This window comes from Pipra filicauda, unplaced genomic scaffold, assembly GCF_003945595.2.
Source record: "Pipra filicauda isolate LSUMZ 115617 unplaced genomic scaffold, ASM394559v2 scaffold518_size375886_pilon, whole genome shotgun sequence".
Lineage (NCBI taxonomy): Eukaryota > Metazoa > Chordata > Aves > Passeriformes > Pipridae > Pipra > Pipra filicauda.
Window position 1 is genome coordinate 61,457 of NW_024104663.1, and position 22,760 is coordinate 84,216.

Genomic DNA, 22,760 nt, shown 5'->3' on the forward strand with positions numbered 1-22,760 from the left:
GCCTTACAAAGACCTATAAAACACAAGATTCTTTTCTTTAAAGTCTAGGGTATAAGGTATGTATTTTACATACCTTTTGTTGGAATAACTACATGATCAGCTTTCCTCTAACAACTGTTCTGTCAATTGCATTACTCACTCATTTAACGCAGATTCAGCAGCTCATTTCATCAGGCAGAGCCCCTCTTTTCTAATGTATGTTGTATCAGCAGCTGCATACTGACCGACTCCCACTGCTTCTGTATACAAGATCTCTTATACATAACCTCCATGCTCATTGCCCATTCCTGGCATTCTTGCTCTGGCTACTAATCAAACACAATAGGCCCCTTTGTGCTCTCTTGCCCTTTCTCCTCCTCTGAAACTTTTGCTCCATGCCTATATCCAAAGCAGACAGGCCTCTTTTACTTTCTGCATTCCATTACTGAATATCAGGTTAACAAGGTCTTCTTTAACACCTACCCTATGCTAATATTCTTTAAGATAGATGTAGTGTTTCCAGCCACAAAGCAGAGTCAGAGACAGGCACTGCAGTATCCTGGACTTTGTTCTAGACAACATCCTGGGCAGCATCCTGGTGAAATTTTGCTCATGGATGCACTACAGTTATGGTGCAAGTATGTTAGGCTGACATCAATCAAATTATAGTTCTTTAAAATGTGAATTTTCTGGCTTATGTTATTGTTGACCCGGTAAATTATTAAAAGTGACTCTTTCAAAAATCATGTGCTTTTACACACATGCTTTTACACATACATATATGCGTATGTACTTCTTGCAGTATTTGGTTTTCTTGTGGATTTCTCTAAACTTTGGCTGTCAGTATAATCTTTTAAGTGCCATCTGGTCAGGTTAATATGTGTAAGGAATACAACTGCACAGTGCTGATAGGAAACCAGACAGTGATTCCTGCATTTCCTAGCTGAATGATTTTGTACCCTACTTGAAAATGCCATGACTGAGTCCCCATCATGTATTTGGTGTACGGTATAGAACATTCATAAAACTTCTAGTGCAGTTCCATAGTAACAGAAAAACATAACAGTCACCCTCCTAAGTAATTATTTACTACTTTCTGTACAGTTCCTTTTTCACATTCTTTCATACAGTGTTTTCATCTAAAATTTAAGAATAGAGTCATCTAGACTACACTAGAGCATTTTGGTTGAAAGGGACCCCCATCCAGTCCCAACTGCGTGACCACTTCAGAGCTGAAGGAAGGTTAAAGCATGTTGTTAAGGGCATTATCCAAATGGCTCTTAAACATTGAGTATATATAGAGAATATTTAAAAAAAATAAATTGCCAAATAAACAATGAAAACTTTCCATTAATATGAAAACTGCTTTCAGTGGAAATACTAAATCACTGAAATCTCCAAGTGATTCTTCAATGGGCTTTAAAATTCAATTTTTGCCCTTTGTGTAACAGAAGAATCAGAAAGTTCATTTTTAAAATTTAAAAGTGTTATTTAAAACATTTTTATAGAAAAGATACTGCTTTCACCACTTTCCCCAGCCATGTGTTTCTGGTACTTCTATTTTGCATATATTAATGGCATTTATGCATAGCTAGATGAGGGATCTGATTTAGCCAGGCATGACCCTGCAAAAATTGCTAGATTTCAATCATGTCATATTAATGCCACTGAACAACAGAGGGGGGATATATATCAACAGTGTGAGACATTCCTTTTCAGCAGTAACTTGAGTTGAGAGTAGCTTGAGCCAGTCATGAAACCATATCCTGAGAGTGAAGAGTGAAAACAAAGTTTCATAAGCTGTACCAAAAATAGTGTCTATTCGTTGTTCAGTGTACCCTACATATAAAGGTTATACAGAACGTTAATTCAACTGAGGGCCTAGACAAGTGCTTCATTTTACTCATTTCAGTGATGCTTTACAGAGTTTAAAATCAAGCACATATCTGAACATTGCCATTCGATTATCAGAATAATTGCTTTCATCTTCTGAAGTGATTTAATTTATGACCTAAGGAAATGTTTGATAAATATACTTTTAACAGAAATAAACATTCTCTGTGTATGTACTCTAGATGTATCCTGGAAAGATGCAGCATTTGTTAAAACACAGTACAACAGCTGTTTCCTTGTATATCCAGTGTTATATTGAACATCTCTCAAATATTGTTTTGATTTCCTATCCTTTTATTCAGAAGATACAGGCATAGTACCAACACAAAGATAATATTGCTACATATCTGATTTCTGTTCTCCTATTAATCTTTTCTTCTGTTAGCAAAAGGAAGTAGCCACAGTATACAATTTATGCTTTCTTTAGTAATTTTGATATCTATATAATACAAAAAGGACACCTTTATTTCTTAGAAAAACCCCACCTTCAGTCCTTCCAAAAACCTGCAACAAAACTGTTGACGTTAATAACGCTTCAGACTGATAGATTGATGTGTACATGGCCAGGAGCACCATGACCCAGCACAGCACTTCTGTATTAATAAGACATGAAGTCAGACCATTTATCATTTTGTGTAGCCAGCACACAAATTAGAGAACAGCTTGCCAGGATCTCATTACTTTGTTTTTGCCATAGTTGCAGAATAGATAGCTTTGAAACCTTCTTGTGCTCTACTGTGACATGCGAGCATTCATGTCATGGCGACCTGACTGAGTTGTTCAGTTGTGTACAGTGCTGACTCAGGTGCCTTAAGTGTCCTAAACAATTTGCCAAGCAGCAGACTCTTCTAAATGAAAAAAAAAAAGGAAAACTTCATAAAGACATAATCACTGGCAGTTAACACAGGTGTAAGATGTTCAGCAGTGCAATCAGGATATGAAACTTGGGGAGTCATTTACTGTACTGCACTGAGGAGCACATGCTTTCCTTACGGTACAGTATGTTTTTTATTACGTATTTTCATGATGAAAAATACTGTTTAATTAAATACTGTTTTAAGATAACAAAATACTGTCTTAAAATAACATGCTCTCACTGTCTTATATTGGCTACTCTTCAAATATTGAGAGACATTTTGCAGACAATATTCATGTCTTAAATATGTTAATTTGTCTGCATTTTCTGTACATTGTAGTAATTTGCTGTCTTTGGGGTGTGGGATAGTCCTCAGGAAAACTTTGAAATACTAAAAAAAAAAGCAGACAACTTGAATTTTTAAACTCTTAAAGAAGACAGCTCAGATCTCAAACTGCTAAGTTCAGTTTCTTAATTAAATTTTAATTTTGTGGTGGTACTTTTAACTAAAAATACTTGTTTAATGCTTTTGGCTTGTATATTTATGTTTGTCAATGTTTCTTATTTAATGTATTTTCGACATATAATACATGTGCAGTTGATCTCCTGATAGAGTGTAACCTGAGGTTCAGATCTGTTTTGTAATGTGATACATTCATCTAGGGACGTATCTGCTATTCACAGCTGGTGAGGCATATTTTAGGCTGCTCCCATTGTATTTGTGTCCCCTCTTTGTTCATTAGATGGAAAATATGATCCAGATACAGTGTAGTGTGCTCTTCTAATAGAAATCAGTGAAACTGTTTTTCAAGCAGTGAGGCCATTTGCTGTAAATGAAGTAAAGCCTCTGAACCTGTGCACTCTGTGTGTATCCTTGGAGAACTGCCACAGAGACTGGCTCCGCCTCTGCTGAGAGACAGAGACAGCTCCAAAGTGTCCTTAAGCCATGCATCCCAGCTGCCATACACGGGAGACCCCTGCTGCACTGCTTCCGGGAATGAGCCTGGAGGGGTAGGCATGGGGGAAGGAAAAACAAAAGTCTGGTTTTGAGGATGGCTCAAAAGCTAACCTGTACAATCAATGTAACATTACTCTTTGTAGATTCCTTTTGGATTCAGTAAAGATTCTCGGAAACAGTTACAGCACCTGTAACCAGAAGGAAGAATAATATGCTCTAAGTGCTGATTTCTTAGAATTTCCTTTGGAAAAAGTGCATTTCAAGATCATCTCTCTCCTGGCTTGCCAGTCTACTTCCTACTGCTTTACTCTAAGATCTCAAGTGGCTGTACTCAAAGGTACAGAACAGATGTCTAAGACAATTCTTGGAAAGAGAATTGTGTCTCAGGTAATAGTGAGATAGCCTTTGCACTTATGGAACTGGAAAAAGGAATGATCCAGACCTGTACAACTCAGAGATAATTTTTTACTAATTTTCCAGTCACCACTTTGATCATTGCTTCCTAGCACTGATTTGTGGCACCTCCTTCCCTCCCTTTCTCCTCCCTCTACTTGGCTTCTTCCTGCTGCTTAACAAGCTCAATTGGTTTTATGTATGTAATTCTTTTTATTTAAGAGAGTTTGAAGGTGGTCTCTGAAGGAATTGCTTTCATCCAAAGCCAGGAGCTGATCAAAGCAACACACAAAAGCCAAATGTGAGTCAAGGCATTGCTGCCTGACCAGCCATAGGGTCAGAGTTCTGTGCCAGAGAAATAGTAAAACATATCAGCTTGAAGCTGCTGATAAGGGATTTTCTTCTAGTAATACCTGTAAACTTTATGATATCCTTTATGAAAATCAAAGAAATCTGCATCAGAGTATGACTTTGTCCTGAAGAGAAGAATATGAAAGCATTTACAGGATGAAGTGCCACTGCCTAACTGTGTTTATTGCCATAATCCTGTATTAGGCTCAGTCTGCACTATTAATACAACACTGGACTATCACCCACCTCACATTTACTTTTATGAAGTGGCTCCTTAGCTCAGTTGTCAGGATATTAAGGAATGACATGTCTATGAAAAGAAGGTTCATACTAAAACAAAAAGCAGCTAAATGAAAATCAGTGTCATCATGATGTCTGAAAATAGATGTCCAGTGAAAATTATAATTAAGAAATAGGTCAATAACAGATGTTAAGACATCTTTAAAAAATCTAACTAAGATTTCTTTTGAATTCTTTTACAGATTTTTGTAAGGCATCAGTCCCAGTATTGCTTATGATTATGATTTTTTAAAACTTTAATAGTAATCCATGTATGGCTTTTCGCAAAGGATTTTCTGCTATGAGCAATTTGAACTTTGGCATTTTTTCTTCTGTATTAAAATAAGCCAAAATATTGTGTCACTTTAACACAAAACATTACTTTAGATGAATGTCTCGGAAAAATTCAGCTCTGTTTTGAGAGCAGGCATAAAAGTTACTAGGGTGAAGGAAGTTTAAGTTTTCTGTAGTCATAAAGGAAGACTAAACTATGTCTTAAAACCAAAACAACCTTTCATCCTTAAATAATTAAAGGAATCCAATAGCAATTGGAGTTTTCTATTTCTCCAGAAAATTGCAGTGTAGGCTGTCTCAGCTTAGATTCCCTGTCACTAAACTTCCAACATGCCTTAGTCTGGATCTCCCAGCATAGCTGTATATTTTAATGGGTTTATGACAACTTAGATTGCTCTGAATTTCATCAGCTTTATTTTTTTGGTTCAATGTAAAGTTGAGTTTGTATGAGAAGTTTTTTGTGTTTTTTCTTTTTTTGTAGATGTATCAGGAAATTCTTTTCCCTTTTTCTGTTGAAAATATTCATTTGCCATTTTTACTACTTTTCCCTGCATAAACTGTAGCCTTTTCATTGAAAAAAAGAATACTCTGTCCTCAGAAGTAATGCTTGTTGGTTTGCAGTTGAAAAATTTCAGCAAAAAATAAGAACATACTTGGGTTTAGATAAAGTTCTCTTTACTGTGGTCAAAGTGGATGAGAAATAATTCCATATTAAGAATGATCAGAATGATTAAAAAATTTGATTTCTTATCTGCCTGAAGGAAAAAAGAAAGCAAAAGCTTTTTAATAGTGTTTTTATTGAGATGGTTTAACATTGATTTGTCCAAGTTTGTTTTCTTCTCTTTTGATATATATCAGTTAAGAAATGGGCTTAATTTTTCAGTAGGTGGGGGGAATTTCCTATGTTCGATTTTACTGCAGTGGTATCCGTATGAATCTCTGCAGCAATCTCCTGAGAATAAAGACATTTCCCAGTTGTCTACTTCTACTGTGAGGGACAGAAATGATTCCAGTGATTAATAGAACCAATTTGGCTCGGAATCTAAAGTTGCCAAAAACCTTAGTGACATCTTCCCAGTTCCCACTCTTCCCAGTGCACTTGAAAGCTCAGCATCTCTCGATCAGCACCTCTCATTCCAACATCCTGTTGCTTGGAAACATGAATCAGAGGAGGAAGTCATCTCACTGTTAATACAAGAGAAAATCCATGTCTGTAATGAGCCAGATTTTCAAAATCAAAGGCAGACCTCAGATAAAAATTAAAAGCAAATGCAAAAGAAAGAGAAGAGGTAGAGAGATCTGAGTAGTCTTCTTGCGGCATATTCACTTTATGGAAATAGCAGCAGAATTGTTCTTGGCTGTATAAAGGTGGTAGGATTAATTTCTCTGTGATCTGTCATCAACTTTAATCAGAGTCTCTATGTTTAATCATGAGGTAATTTCCAAAGTGGCATTATTAGGAAGCCATTAAATTTAATCTGGACTGGTCTGTAGATAACATTTCTCATATAATTCCACGGGAGATACAGAAGTTTTAAGATCTGGTAACACAGAGAATGAGCTAAAATTTCTGGCAAAGGTAACTGTGGTTTTATTTAAAGGTTTTATGTTGTCTTTAAAATGTAATGGCCAAATGGGTTCTAGTGAACTGCCAAACTTTATTCATATATGAAATACAGAATGACAGAGACTCCTCAATCATCTGTCAGCTTTACTGCTGAGGAATAAATTATTTCCCAGAAGAAATGGATTTCAATCAGCAGATCTATAAGTGACTACTGATTTTATTCTTGTTGGTATGATAGAGCTGAGCTCAACAGGGGATCATAATTTCATTTCTCAGCATCTTTTGAGGCTTGAGAGGTTCTCTTTCTGAGTAAGGCTAACAGAAGAAAATTGAACCCTTTTTAAGATTCCGGTGAAAATAATTTTGGTAAAACATTGGCCTGGAAGTGATCTCAAATGAGGAAATGTTTCCCACACTCCAGTATTATATCATACACATCAGTCTCCTGGCCCCTTTTTTCCTCTCTCTTACTGCCAAGTCATTCTGGCGGAACAGTTTGAGGAAACAAATTTGAGTTCCAGTAACTAATATTTTTTTGAGAAATTGGCAATAGTCCACCTATCTACTGTGCCTGTAGGTGGCTTTGTGCTGACTAAGACAAAGCTTTGTAAATTATTTCTACAAGTGATAATTTTGTGGTACATGAGCAACTAGGTTGCTTTCTGGAAGAATGACTTTGTCTTTGCCCATATGAACTACAGATGTATTAGTAAATTAAACAGTTGCAGAAAAAATTCCTGTGTAAAAATTTTCTGTTGTAATGTCTTGGCATGGCTCTGGTGCTTCCGCTCACTCTTTGCAGTAGTTCCCAGGCACACTCTAGGAGTAATGGTGGTCCAGTGACTGTTCCCAAATGGCATTTTGGATGGAGTAACCTTATTTTGAGGTTAATAGTAAAGACATAACCTATAATAGTATAGTGAGTCTTGTGGAGGGTGAATATCAGTGTCTTATAGTTCTCCTGAATCAAGAATTTTATATAACCTGTAGGAATAGATTTACCACACAGTATCACTTTTACACATGACAGATGTTAATATATAAGATTAAAAATAATTTATTCTTCAAAATCCAAAGTTAGAGACAACACTATAATTACAGATAGCTTCATGGAAATAAAAGAGTAAAAGATGATGTGTTATGGTTGAACTGAATCCATGAGGAATATTTTGCAGTATGTATCACTACCATTGAAGAGAATCAGTTTTGTGCTGTCTCCAAATTTATTTTTCTTCTTATAGTTACATTTACATACAAGTCCCTACCCTAGGATTTTTCTTCTTAATTAGACTGATATATTTAATACAAGTTTTAAAGAATTACTAGAGATTTTACCAGACTTTACAAGTATTGATGGATTTTGAATGTTCCTGGAAGAATATAACTCATGTTCAAAGGGCATCCAAACAAAACCTCTCATTTTATACAAGTGATAAACTGTCTCTTGTCACAGCAATAACAAATTCTTTTTGGAGAGCTTGGGAACATCTTACTATTTTCCTCTTAGAAATGATACAGTAGAAATTAGTCTGTTAAACTATTTCAAAAGTATGAAAGCTGGCTGCTCAAACTGGGAAAACCTATCTATTGCTATACAGTTTTGCTGGAAGGATTAATGCATTAAAGTAGCAATGTCTAATATTTTATAATGCAAACAATTTGCAACTTAATATGAAACATTTCCTCCTGTAATAATTTGTAAGTTGTATCTAAGGTTGAATTTCTTTGTAATCAACTGTGTCTTCCTAATTTCCCACTTAAATACCTTGATTATTTTTTCAAGCCTTCTTAACACAGCCCGCATATACTCTTTAGTTCACTCGGTTTCTGCTAAGGGCAGACTTTCTTTATCAGTCTATTCCAATGGGAGTTGTCGAAAGCCCTGGATTACTTTCCATGCTTTAAAGCCCATAGTGTTCCTTAGGATACCCAGTCTGTCCTAGGTATGGGATAAATTTGTCCAGAATTGCTGTGCCAGATCTTCAGTCTTCACAAAAACCCTAATGCTCCTCACTGCAACTAAGAAGTCAGTAGTGTGTCACCCTCTTTGTTCCACTGTGCAAAAGATCTCTCTCCAAGACCTGGGTGATGGGACTGTGTGTCCTCCTGCTGTTGACAATCACCCTCTGTTACCATGACCAGTCACTGTCATGCTTTTGACGTAGGTATTGCCCTTGTGGCTGAGAGGGAACTCCTTTTCTAAATCACAGCAGCTGGAACACAGGCTCATTGTGGCATAGTGCAGGTTTTTTTCAAACCCTGACTAGCTGAACTGCAATTGAACTTGAAGTTGACTCTATATGTGACACCCTTAAGAAGATCCCTACTTTTCTTAGTCACATAATCTCTGTTTTCACAGGAATCCTGACAGTTCCTTGTTTGGAGTTCAAAGCATGTTCCCTTTCATGACTAACACACTTCGACACTCATTTTCAGATGTCTGGACTTGGCAGCTCTGTTTGCCAGCTTAGGTTTCCAAGACGTTGGCCTGACCTGCTTCATTTGTATCTGCAATTGTTTCTTAGACTTCCAAGTTGCTCAGAGTGGTTTTTGTCTTTTTATTATGCTTTTATGCAACTCTTCCAGGTCCAGCCTTTTCCGTTTTTTTAATCTCTTTATATTGGCAAGTATTTTTCCCTGCATGCTCTCCATGGAAACTGATGATGTGATAGAGAGGTGCCCTTTGATTTATTAGTGGATGGGGTTGAGGGTCATCCTTTCTGTGTCAGTGTGGTTTTGGTTTGTTTTTATTTTTAATAGATCTGGTCACCATCTATGTTCATGTCTTGGAATTTCACAAGCATTTTAAAGTTTAGCCTGTGCCACCCACTGGTATCCAGGAGAGACACAAATCTGGGCTAGGGATGCTGCGTTCATTGAAGCAGGAACATAGAACTCAAAGCTGTGCTTCCTGATGCCCCAGAGTCAGCAACTGACAATTCAGATACCACAGTCTGAGCAGCTTTAAAGAAAAAAGGAGATGACAACCATCACAGAGTTAGCAGGAAATAGCTTCCCCCCTTGCTTGCTTTGGAGAAATAATTTCTCCTGCAACTAAGAGTCATTGGGACTCTGAACAGCAAAGGCTGATGCTGGCAAAAAACCTCCTGGAATGCCAGTTTTTCATTTCCAATTGGTGTATGTTTGTTGATGAAAAATGGCTATGAAATACTTATCACATATTCCCAAATAGGTTCTTGGATTTATGATTGTGTTTATACTGTGATTGTAAGATCCCACAAGTGCACAAGAGCTTACAAATTCAAAAAGCATATTTTTGTTTCATTTTACCAACCCATTCACAGAATTAAATTAGTACCCCAGTGGATAAACAAACATGCTTGTGTTGCAAAGGATTTCAGGACCTGCCTCTTACACAAATAATTTAATCTTAACCGATTGTTTATTTGTAACATCACATTGATGGTTTCTGCCATCCTTGGGGTTAAATACAGTTTCTGTTTTGAACACCAGCAGGCTCTATAAATCCTGAGCAAGCATGTTAAATCCCTGTAAATGGTATCTCTATTTCTTTTCCTAGTAAACTATACAGAATAATAGTTGACTGTGTCTGTGGAATAGAGTTTATAAACAGAAATATTATAGTGTTTTCTGATTAATTGCAATTAGATCCAGCTAGTCATTGGTAGAGCAACTAAGCCTTTATTGCGTAGAGCAGTCCACATGTCTATTCATCTGATAATGATTTTGAGCTGTCTGAGTATTTTGTCTCACTCTGTATGCATTTGAGAACTCCCTATCTTTCACATGCTTTAATAAGTGATTTAAAGAAGTAAATAAGTTTGAAAATCAGGTAGACTAGTCTGCTTTGCAAGGTCATGTTCAGGACAGGTAGAATCCAGCCCTTTTTAAGACAGGCCTCTGCCACAGCAGACAAACTTTTGGATATTCCCTTTGTGTTGTATCAGAGATTTTTTAAGTGCAAAAAGTCTTTTAGATGTCCTAATTTTCATGTTTTGGCTCTGTATTTAAATAAAACAGTCAATATAAAATAGTGTGTGGAATAGATGATAGCTGAATACTCTTTCCATTCCTGAAAATGTAACTTCAAATATTAACATGTTGAGAGCATGTTCATACATTTTTTTTTTGTCTTTAGTCTGGACTCTCAAGACCGTGTTGATCAGTCATGCAGAACCACATTGTGCTTGTCCCTGATAGAGATGGGTCCCTGAGCCTGCAGATGCCTGCAATGTAACAGGAGAAAACATGAGTTCGTAAGATGGGAAAGAATTTAAAAGAGCAAAGAATTAAATGGGTATCTGTCGGGTGTTTTGATAATTATTTGTCTTTGTTGCATTAAATATAAAACTTCATTGTAACAAAGACAAGTCCAGTAATGGTTGAAAGGTGGATTAGAATTAGAACTAAACAACTTTTAATGCTCGTGTAGAAACAGCATTTAATATAATTCATTTCAGAGCCCGACCTTGGTAAAAGGTCAGGCTCTGAAACCTCTGATAAAACTTGTTAAGGATACTGCTGACGCCAGGCTTTCCTTGTAGTCTTCAGCTGTATTTGGTGTACAGGGAAGCAGTACTTAAAAGGACCCAGAGGGTTCCTATCAGTGTGGAAAGGGACCTGTAAGGTGCTTTCTGTGTTGGAAGAGAAGATGCATCCTGACTTCCGTATTGGCACTGAACATCACTTACAGGTTTTGCAGGTTCTCATTTGCCCTTCACCAGCTGGATACATCAGTACTACTCACTGCAACTTTCTGTTTGATTTTGTGTATATATATGAATATTTTGTCAGTAATGCCTGCTTTTAATCCAAATCATCTTCTTAAATACTGCCTGCATTGTTTTATAATTCTTATTGTGCTTCTATTAATATTATATACTTATTATATCACTGTGTTATATCATGTAGTATTAACACTTCTCTCTATACAGTATTAACATGATACAAATAAGTATACAAAAATAGGATCATATATGTAAAATATGCTTTAAAAAGTCATAAAAAGATATTCAAATTAACAACATTTTATGTTGTTTCTTTCAAACCCCTTTTTCCATGAAGAGCAGTATGTGGTTTCACAGTAGTTTTCCTTCTGCTTGACTGATTCTTGCAGGATGCTTCCCAACACGCTAATTTCCCAAGCAGTACCCTGTGCTGAGAAGGGGCTGTTCAGTGTTTAGGAATTACTGCCACAAACAGGAAGCATTTCATGCTTTCTATTCACAGTTACTTGAGGAGGGAAAGGACATGGGGCCCAGGGCAAGAGCTACTTTGTAATAGGAAAAGAAAGCTGACATGGCTTTTGGCTATACCAGTTCATTGTGTTCCCTGTGGAAAGTAGGCAGCAGTTAAGTATGTGGGATATTGAGCTGGAATAGACTGTCTGCTCAATGACAGAATGAATAAATGATATGGTTTCACTAAAAATAAAGTGCTAATAAATAAATGCAATATCAAATAAATAATTGATACTGTCTCATTCTAACAAAGAAAAAAACCCCAAAACACCACAAAAACATGTTTACAGGGAAAAATACTGCTTGGGGTGAAAAGGAAAAGTTGTTATATTTCATAATCTCTGAGTTACAGCAATGCTACATTATCTATGAGACAGCACCTCTAAAACGTATGTGGAATTGCTTTAGCCAGTGTTCAGCCATTATGGAGCATGCAAAGATAAATACACAAAACTGTGCTATTGCCCAGATCCTGTAACATTTATTATGTTCAAATAATTTAAAACAAAGTCTGTTTAACAATAGATTCATGACTACTGAAAATACATCTAGTCAATTGCTATATAAACCAAGGAATTACTTAAATCAGATTTCTAGCCAGATTTTCAAGGTGATAAGGCTTGCTGCCTTTCTGCCGAATTGCAGAAAGCTGTTACTTTTAGATAACTTCCTGTAATTTACCAGCAGGATCTGCTTAGTGACTGCTGCAGTCAATGTTCTTTTCCTTTGCCTTTCTTTGTGGACAATGAAGCGTCTCTCTTTCATGAGAAATGTTGAGCCTGACATCAGCATGCAGTGATTGAGTTCTGAGTGCTTAAATTGTAATTTTTTTTTTCTTTTCTTCTTTTCTCTTTTACTATCTTTTTTGAGAAGATGGGAAATTCTTACGCTGGTCAGCTCAAGACAACAAGGTTTGAAGAAGTGTTGCATAATTCTATTGAGGCCTCTCTCCGCTCAAACAACTTAGTTCCCAGACCAATCTTTTCTCAGTTGTATTTGGAAGCTGAACAGCAACTGTCATCACTGGAAGGTAGGAAATAATGGAATTTCTGTTTCTGCTCAAAGCCAATTCTGCTGTTTGCTCTCCCAAGGCTCAGCATGCACATTTCAAATCATAATATGGAAAAACATACGTTTATATTTATATATATTTATATATATAAACATACGTTTGTATATAAACATACGTTTATATTTGTTTTCTTTTTTATTCAACATATATATATGTATTAGAATGGGGTTAAAAATAAAAACTGCATTGTCTTTTATTCTGACAAAATTAGGCCACTTGCTTGCTCAGATTTATCTATACACTGAAATTGAAGTACTAGGAATTTTTCCATTAAATTTGTGGAGAAGTCTTTGGAGATTTGGAACATAAATCTGTTATCCTATAATGTATCATGTGCTGCTGAAATTTATGCAGTAAATGATAGTAAACACATGATAGATTTTATAATAAAACAGGCATGCTAAGACTGATTTTCAATATGCATAAATACAGCAGAAATATTTTTTAGCTTTTGAGATGGTTTTTAATTACTTTGGACATAGTATTTGTACTTATTCTGTGGCTGCAAAGGTAAAAATTTAGGATGTGTAGTCTCACAAACCCTGCACGAGTTAGTATTGAACAGATATAGGATTTCTCACTGAATTTGTGTCTCTGTTTAGAGAAGCCTGCTTTCTGAGTTTCATTTGCTCTTTTTTTTTGGAATTAGTATAGCTCAAATGAACTAGATGGATCTGATAAGCAAACTCATGATACAATTTGGTGTTTGGTGTGTTCTTATATGTAGTGGTCTCATGGTTTTCGGTGAGTTTACTGGTGTGTGCATAACATTGGCATGTTGGTGCAAGGTTATATTTAATAATTATTTAGTCATGTATCTCATGAGGGTGATGTTTCATGTCTTTTGTCCATGTCTGCATCCCTGTCATACTTTGCTACAGATGTAGTGAGAAATGCATAATGGTTAACAATCCACAGAAACACACAGACACATACAGACACACACAAATCAGGCCAAGAAGCAGTAAAAGTAGTTTACACAGGTTAAACTCTTTGCTGTTACCTCGTGGTAACAGCCGAGAAGACATTTCTTGAAAAAAAAAAATCTGTTCACACATCATTAGTCATTTCCTCTTTTTTTCTTTTTTTTTTGCTAATATAGGACATATTAATTAATATACATTATTTGTTTAAATATATATGCTGCTTATTCCCTACACAAAGTGATCCTTCTATCAAACCCTTCCCCATAAGGATTTCATAAAATCTCCCATGGCAACCAACTTTGATGTCACAAAATTGATTATGACATCAGTTGGGAAAGGTGCCACAGGAGCAGATGCATTGTTCAGGAACAAAACTGCCATTTCACACTTCTGTAGCTTCTTTCTTTCAAGGCTCTCAAAGAACTTTCCAAAAGTTGAGGGGCTGTTTTCTTTGTAGTTAATGGAAACAGAATTGAACTGTAATTAAAAGTCTCATAACACCCTGGCAGAGAACATTCCTTTCATGAAAGTTTCAGACAAGGGGAGCTCTGAAGGGACCTGTAATAGTGTTGCCTAGATTGTTCCTCAGGTGGGGAGGTCTGCAAGCTGGTCTCATGTACGGCAGCCTTGTCATAAATTGAATTTTCCACTTCCAGCTACACGAATCCCTGTGCTCTGAGGGCCAGGAGGCAACTGGAGCAAAGAGACATCCTTGGGGGCTTGTGCAAGCCCCCGGCCTCCCCTCTCAGTGTTGTCTTGCCTTCGCGCTGGTGCTCTGACGTGGGGATACGCTCGGACTATCCTTGGTCATAGCTGCCCCTTGGTCCTCAGTGCAGCAAGTGTTTCCCTATGGTCAAGTAGACATGATATAAATATAGACAACGTAGAGCAGTGGGTCAGTGCAAGCCAAGTGTTCTGGCTTTCCATTTTATGGATAACACATTATATATGTTCAAAACAGCATTTGGCAGCAAAGCCAGCCACTGGTAAATAAAGCTGATTTTTGCATGTTTGTCTGTGATGATGTTACAATATCAAAATTTCTAGAGAGCCTTAAAACCGAGTGTGTAGTGAGGTTAAGAAAACAAAATCAGAAATATTTTTTTTAGCTTTATCAACCACCTGTGGTAACTTGTTGTTTATGGGTTTATATTTCTTTGTTTGAAAAACTTTTTTCGCTCTTCTTTTGATACTTAAATGACCGTCTAAACCAGAAAAAAAGTACCTAGCCAGTGATACTAGCCTAATATCATTACATATCTGTTGTGATAGTTTATGCCTAAAATAGAATCACAGAATAGAATCATAGAATCATTAAGGCTGGAAAAGACCTCCAAGATCATCAGATCATCAAGTCCAACCTTTGACCGAACACCACTATATCAACTAAACCATTTCCATAGCCAGTTGTTTCTTGAACACCTTCAGGGATGTTGACTACGCCACATTCCTGTTCCAACGGTTAACCACCATTTCAGTGAAAAAATTCTTCCTGATATCCAAGCTGAACCTCCCCTGGTGCAGCTGGAGGCCATTTCCTCTTGTCTTATGACTAGTTACCTTGGAGAAGAGGCCCCACCTGGCAACAACCTCCTTTCAGGTAGTTGTAAAGATCAATAAGGTCACCCCTGCACCTCGTTTTCTCCAGAATAAACAATCCCAGCTCCTTCAGCTCCTCATCAGACTTGTGCTCCAGACACTTCAGCAGCTCTGTTGCCCTTCCCTGGACCTGCTCCAGCGCCTCAATGTCTTTCTTGTACTGAGGAGCCCAGAACTGGACACAGGATTCAAGATGTGGCCTCACCAGTGCCGAGTACAGAGGGACAATCACTGCCCTGGTCCTGCTGGCCACACTATTGCTGATCCAGGCCAGGATGCCACTGGCCTTCTTGGCCACCTGGGCACACTGCTGGCTCATGTTAAGCTGCTGTCAACCAGCACCCCCAGGTTCTTTTAAAAAAATACTTCAGTGAGTATAGTTTTCCAGTCTACACATTCTAGATTTGGAAAAAAAAACAGGCATATTATAAATATAAGCCTTTAAAGTAATTTATTCAACTGTATTAATCTATAAGATTACTTGCAGCTATGTAAATTAAAAGTACCGCATTCATCAAAGTTGGTTTAGACATTATGTCAGATCTCCTTGGCTCCAATAATAGTATGTTTTCTTTCATTTTGGTGGGTTTTTTTTGTTTGTTTGTGGGTTTTCTGTTTGTTTTGGTTTGTTTTTGTTTTGGTTTGTTTGTTTTTTGTTTGGTTTGGGGTTTGTTTGTTTTTTTTTTTTTTTTTTTTTTTTTTTTCCTTTTTATTATTATACGTTCTCTCTCATCTCCAGACCTGGCAAATTCATGTAGCACTTAAATTACTCCAAAAACATTATCATTATTTAAACAAACCTCTAGATTTTTCATTCCATCAAAAAGCCTGCAGTTTACTGTGGACTCACTGGTTGTAAATTTCTAATGAGGATCTTCTAAACTCATCTTTATTTTCTTAGCATTTTTTGATCACAGAACATATCTGCAAATGCTAGTGAGTGGTCTGGATGTTCCTGGGCCTTTCTAGGAGTGAGCATTAAGAACTCTTTGCAATAGAAGGCAAGGTTATTTGGCTCTAACAGATTTAGATTCCTTGCATACCTCTGTTTGCCCAGTTATTGCCATGTAAACTGCAGATGAAAACTGTGGACTGGATTGCCAGTTATTAGAAGTTGTATTTGCAGAACTTTACTTACATTTAAATTATACCTTAAGGAGAGAAGAATTTTCCATGTGAAATATCTTAATCACAGCTGAGATTAAGATCTAATAAATCCTTGCTGAGAACTTAAAAGAATTTCTTAAAGCAAACAATGGTGTTTATGATAACTGTGAATAAATTTAAATTCAATAAAATATGGACAAAATCTTCACAGAATGACAGTTGGTTTAATGGTTTTCATTTGGAATTGTTTAAGAACAATTCTGTGGAACAGACACAGGAAAACTTTATTTGAAATTTTGAATTTTTTTTTCTTTGAAGTTTTTTTTTGAGTGCTTTGAATAGGCCCTGCTTTAAAAGTAAAATGGAAGCATAAACTGCAGATCTTTTTTTTTAAAAACAAGCAGCAGAAACCCTAATGATGCCCTTTACATATGACAGCAGCTCATGCTTGTGTACCTATTTGCTCTTTTACTGTTTCCACTTTTGAACTGAAAGTGCTGTAGCTCTCCTTTTTCTTAGTCTCCACTTCCATTTTTAGTCTCTTTCTTAAATCACCTATTATGGTTGAACAAACCTCACAGTTTACCAGTGTCCAAAGGGGAAATACCCACTTCCTGTTCTGCTCACTCCATATGTTCCCATTTTCTCGCTTTTCATCAATTTTGGCATCTTTTGGATCTTCCACTATGCTAATTTAAAGCATAAACCCAGCAAAAAAAATTAGTCACTTTTGTTTGCTTAGTGTTTTGCCGGTTTAGCAAACTGGGATGGCTCAGTAAAGGCTCCAGTAAGTGTCAGAGCTGGCACAAAGAGGAAGGAAGGAAGGAACTTCATGTCTGGGAGTGTGGGTAAGGAGAGAAGAGCCAGATTCAGCCCTTTTCCATTGCATTTGGATGTTGGCCAAGGTCAAGTCATAACACATAATTTACCCTTTACTTAAATAGCAAAGATGGAGAGCTTCACTTTTCCCTTCGTTACTTGCAGCATTTTTGTCTTTAGACCATGCCATTAAAAGAATTTTGTTTAACATTCTGTCCTTAGTTGTGTGCACCAGGAGTGGAGCTTGATGATCAGATACTTAAAAGTAAACATACCCTTCAAATCCTCTTCTGGATTAGAATATGTGTCTTAATGACCTTTACAGATAAATCTTCAAATTACACATTTACTTTCTTCTGTCTCCTCCCTAGTTCTCATTTATCCTGTAGTATTTGTCTAGCTGATTGTACAATAATTTGCCAATAAAATAAAAGGATATTCTGAGGAGGGTCATAGGAAAAAGATAAATCCTTGATGGTCCACTCTCAGTTTCTGAGTGCCTAATCCAAAGTCATTTGAAGCGAAGAGAGTATGTCCAGCTGGCACTAAGCTTTGGAAGATCATTGCACTGTGCTTCCTCATTTTTCTGTTTCACGACTAAAAACTGGATCAACAGAATGATGTCAGTGCCTGACTGCTCTTGTACTTGCCCAAGTACAGACAGATATTTGGCTTCCTGCTGATCTTCAAGCATCTGCAGGCCTTCGCCACCCAATTTTGCCAGTGAAAGCTCTTTGGGTTGTGTTTGCTGCAAGCATGTTCCTACAGACACCTAGAAGCTTGTAAGCTTGACATAAGCCCCACAGGGTTCACTTAGTGCTTGTGCCCTGTATCTGTGCTATGTGAAATTTTCCTCACTCCTGTCCGTAGAAGTGTTCTGCCCATTTACCATTTAGTTGCGCTCCTCTGCTCACCACATTTGTCTAATTTAACAGTGTATCTGTTAAATGGGTGTATCTGAGCCATAAGAGGGGATGGGGTAATTGGTTGCTATGTTTTGCAGGAGCTCTTGTATCATGCATGAAAAAAACATTGTCCTGTGGGTGAAGGAAAGAAGCAGCCTCTAGCCCTCTAAAGCCCTCTAAAAATGAAGCTTACATCCTGTATTCCTCTCCAGCATTCAGTATTGCCTTCATATTGCCTCCTAGGCTAGCACAGTCCATGCAGAGGCTGCTGTGAATCGTCATCCTGGGCATCTGCCTTTCCTTGACATTGTACAGGGAGTGTCAGTGCGTTACACAGAGCTCTGGATTCTGGTAGGAGGCAGACGGGCTGAGAATTAGGTGTTCTTATTGTGGTATCACCCATGGTGAACCTAGTTTTGAGCAGGAACCATTTTTTCAGTTTCCTGTACAAAATCAAGGACATGGTCAATACCTAATTAATAAAATCTGTACTTGGGCTGTAGCCAGGATGTTCTGAAGGGCTAAGAAGTAAGGACTTTGGGTTTTATTGGCTGTTAATATTCTAAACAAAGGATACAGTTACACTGTTTTGATCAGCAAGAATTCAAACTCTAGAAGTTAGGCCTCTCAAAATTGTGCAGTTAGCTTAAAATAAAGAGATTTAAAAAATTAATAAATCGAGGCTTCTTTATATTTGTCCTCTAGTGTGTTTTACTTTCTCAGGTGCAGCTGAGTCAAGCTTTTGAACTTCTTCTGCACACAAGTTAACAGCTTTATTTTTTTGATGAAAGACATTCTATTATAAGCATGACTGGAAAGCGGAGCTTTAAGGAAACAACAAATTTCAAGAGTTGGCAAGAGTAAAGTCATTGTCAAGGGGAGAGAATCCAGTTTGCTGTAATACTTTCTGTAACTGGGTCACCCTGTTCATTCATGAGTTTGTTGCCAGCATTTTTTGTCTGAGTCATTTATGCTATGATAATTCATAGCAGGCAGCAGAGCAGATAATGAGGAAGAAGAAGAAGAGGAGGAGGAAGAAGAAGGCTCAGAATCAAGTAGTCCTCCTGTTCCTTACCAAATGAAGCCTCCTCCAGAAGGATGTTGCACTACTGATGGTAAGATGAAAAGGGTAGGACTGAGGCCATTTCCCCTATAATTCATCAGAATGAGATAATCTATATGATACAGAAATTCTAAAACTGTCATTGTTCATTACCTACCAGATAAAGATGGATTACTCTCAGTTGCTCTTACATTTGACAGGGTCTTTGTTCAATGTGTCAGAGAAGCATTTGTTAGAATGCCTGGCACAAGGACAGAACTTCTGTTCTCTTAGTCACCACAACCTTTAAAAGGTCCAGTTTGCAGATATGGCATTTGCTAAAATGAATGTGATACTTCTTATTTCTTTATCATCGCTCTTTTCTGCTTAAAGTGTACCTAATTTTATGTAGCTGTAAAAAATATTCAAAACCAAGGAAAATCCAGTGAAATTCACCAGATATTGAGAATTATTATCTCCATTTTTGAATGTCCAACCTAAGTTATGATGATGTTGTGAATAGTTCCTTAAATATGTAGGTTGCAGAATATCATCAAGAGAAACTTCACTGTACATTTTCAAATTTTTGTTTGCTTATTGTACTGGTAGAATCCTTATGTCTGACCAAAATGCAGGGAAGAAAATAATCTTTTGGTATGCCTTTGATTTTGAGGGTAAGACCTTGTTTTTCATTAAAAATATAGGAAGTCCTTTAATGAAGACAGTTGTGAGCATTAAACAAAAAAAAGATCTTATCAACATAAAATAAGTTGCACTTATTTTTTTCTAGGTTTCTGCCAGGCTGGTAAAGATTTGAGACTGGTTTCAATTTCCAATGAACGTATTGAAGTGCCATCTGGGTTTTTACTTGTTGGTGCAAAGTCACCCAATTTACCTGATCACCTGTTAGTGTGTGCTGTGGATAAAAGATTCCTGCCAGATGACAACGGGCACAATGCCCTGTTGGGTAAGTGTCTGTGATTGCAATAACTGGATTCTTCTGTGGGCTTCAGTCAATAGCTAATTGTTTTTTGCAGAGTGAGTTCAGCAGATGTTGTTTCTGTTCCACGTCTGCAGTAATGCTCAGAGGTGATGCACAAGAAGATAATAACTCAGAGTTGGCTGTGTTTGCTTTGGAAAGACACAGAGTGAGCCAGTTCATTAGAGATGCTTCATCACCTGTTCAGTAGTCCAAGGCTAAAGTCATTGTCTGACCAGTTTATCTCCTAATTGCTGGAACTGCACATTTGGTAACTGTACTGGTTGAACTGCTGCCTGTCTCTATTTTAGCTTTCCAAATACTGACGTGTACAAACTGTAGGTCTGTCAAGCAGAAATTTCAAGGTATTATATACATGTAAACAGTTTAAGGATAGTTTGGACTACAAAAAATTGTGACCATTTTGATATGTCTCTTTGAGATAGGGATAATCCTCTCCACTGTGTTTGAACAATAGCCTGGGTTCTGGGCCCTAACCTATGACTTTTTGCTATTATCACAAATTTGAGTGATTATAAGTTAAAATTTTTCCTAAATGTGTAATCAGTTAATACTTTTAGTAAATACTTCAATAGCTTGCATTTAACCAATTTAAAAGTCTAAATTCTGTCATAAAATAGGTCCTATCTATTTTTCTTAGAGTCTTTCTGATTGTCATTAACCTCATTCAAATCAAGCCAAATATGGTAGATCTTCAATCATGTGAATGAATGAACTGAATATTAATGTTATTAAGATAGAATAGGTTTTATATTGGAAAATATCAGTATGCAATATTGGAGGGAGAACTCTTTTTTCAATCAGACACTCTCAGGTTCTTACGTATTATTTTCTTAGTGAACAAAAAAATTGATGCATCATGTATCTGTGCACTGGTCTGAGCTTTGAATAGCAAAAAGGAAACATTTGTCGAGTCGTTTAAGAGGTTTCTTTCACAAACACCGAGGGATATGATGTGAACTCAGTTGTTATCTCAGTTTGAGCAACTTCAAGGCATTTGGGCTCACAGTGTAGTGTGAAGGTGCATAATGTGATTCTATGTACAGTAATTTCTTTCCTCATGTGATCTTGCAGAGTTGGATTGGTCACAGTGCATTTGACCAGTGATTGTAAAAGAATTAGGAGGGTTGTAAATTACCCACGTGTTGTCATTTTAAAGATAAAGACAGGAATGTTGTACCACTCAAGTCATTCACTGCTACCACTATTAACAGCTTAAGCTCCTTAGGCTGTTAGCAGAGAGGAAGTAGTGTATTTGTTAATTGCATGCTAAACGAGAACAGAAAAAGGCAACAGGAGCATAATTGGGAGGGTTTTATGCTACTTACATCCTCCGTTTGCTTATTTCATACATTTTAGTTTCCTGAAACCATTTAAATGCTTATTTTTGACTGTTGTTATACACTTAAACCCCAGTGAATCACATTCTTTTGCGGAGAAGTCTAGTAACTCTATAGTATGACTTTTATGTATTCTATAACAAGCTTAAATATAAAAGAACTTACATACTTTAAGATCCAAAGTCTTTATCTTGAAGTTGCAGATAAAATAATGTCCCTGGTCCCTAATCTAATGAAAAAAAATTATGTATCTTACTAAGACGAGGATAGCATGCTATTTGTACAATAGATCATGCTGCAGATAGAAATGACTGTTTGATTCAGGTTTTCATACGCTGACTCAAGTCAAATCAGGGTAAGTAAAATTAGAAGCAGACATGAATAGTCTCGTGATTTCGGACACATAGTGGGATAAAAGACAGAACCATTATTACTTTAAATAGTCTATTACTATAGCACAGTGACCTCTGCCTGGCAATAGATCTAAATGTGTCATATGAAGAAGGGAAACTCCTTTTAATGCCTTGCCTTTCAAGACAGCATAGAAGCCTTATTTTTGGTATTCTGAGTTTAGGCAGTTCTCCGTCAACATGTTGGCCTTTTGAAACAGCATGGAAAGTGTTCCCTTCAACCCTTTGTTAGTGTAAAAGGAAATTGAATTGGATTAATTTTGGATTGAAATGAGCTGCCCATGAGTCAGAGTGTATCCCACACTTTTGGTAAGGCTTATTGGTGATACAGACACATAATTTCTTAACCTTTCAACCCCATTGTTTTTTGCTTAATTTCATCCTTTTTCCTCTTAATATACTGTATTTTTGTAAGGCAGCTGTTACTGAGTTTTTCTCGAACAGTTTATTTGAAGGGAGAAGACATTAGTGAGTTACCCAATAGTTTCCTGATTTCTCATGGTCTGTCTGCATATGCTTATGAAGATGCCTGTGGATTGTACAAAACTTCCAGAAGAAAGTAGGAAATGTCTCAGTAGTTTCTGGTCCAGGTTTTGACTTACGGTCTGGTTCCCATTAGTAGCTGTTTATATGCCTCTGGGACATGTGCCAGTTTATTGATTATGCTAATAAGTTGTCCCACCATCAAGGCATATGTGCTTCTGATTTGAAAGTCATTTCTGTTGGAGGTTGTTTTGCTTCTTTGTTT

The 22,760-nt window shown here is 36.9% G+C and overlaps 1 protein-coding gene across 7 annotated transcripts in view; it reads left to right on the forward strand.

The window, feature by feature from the left end:
* GREB1 (growth regulating estrogen receptor binding 1) overlaps positions 1 to 22,760 on the forward strand; it is a 94,016-nt gene that overhangs the window by 22,012 nt on the left and 49,244 nt on the right. For 5 of the 7 annotated variants that reach the window (XM_039386945.1, XM_039386944.1, XM_039386942.1 and 2 more), the window contains exons 2-4: positions 12,666 to 12,822; positions 19,210 to 19,335; positions 20,053 to 20,229. In XM_039386945.1, the coding sequence (XP_039242879.1) occupies positions 12,666 to 12,822; positions 19,210 to 19,335; positions 20,053 to 20,229 (460 nt within the window). Of the gene's footprint in view, positions 1 to 2,781; positions 2,867 to 12,665; positions 12,823 to 19,209; positions 19,336 to 20,052; positions 20,230 to 22,760 lie in introns of those variants that run through there. The other 2 variants (XM_027721981.2, XM_039386941.1) reach the window with 2 other exon arrangements.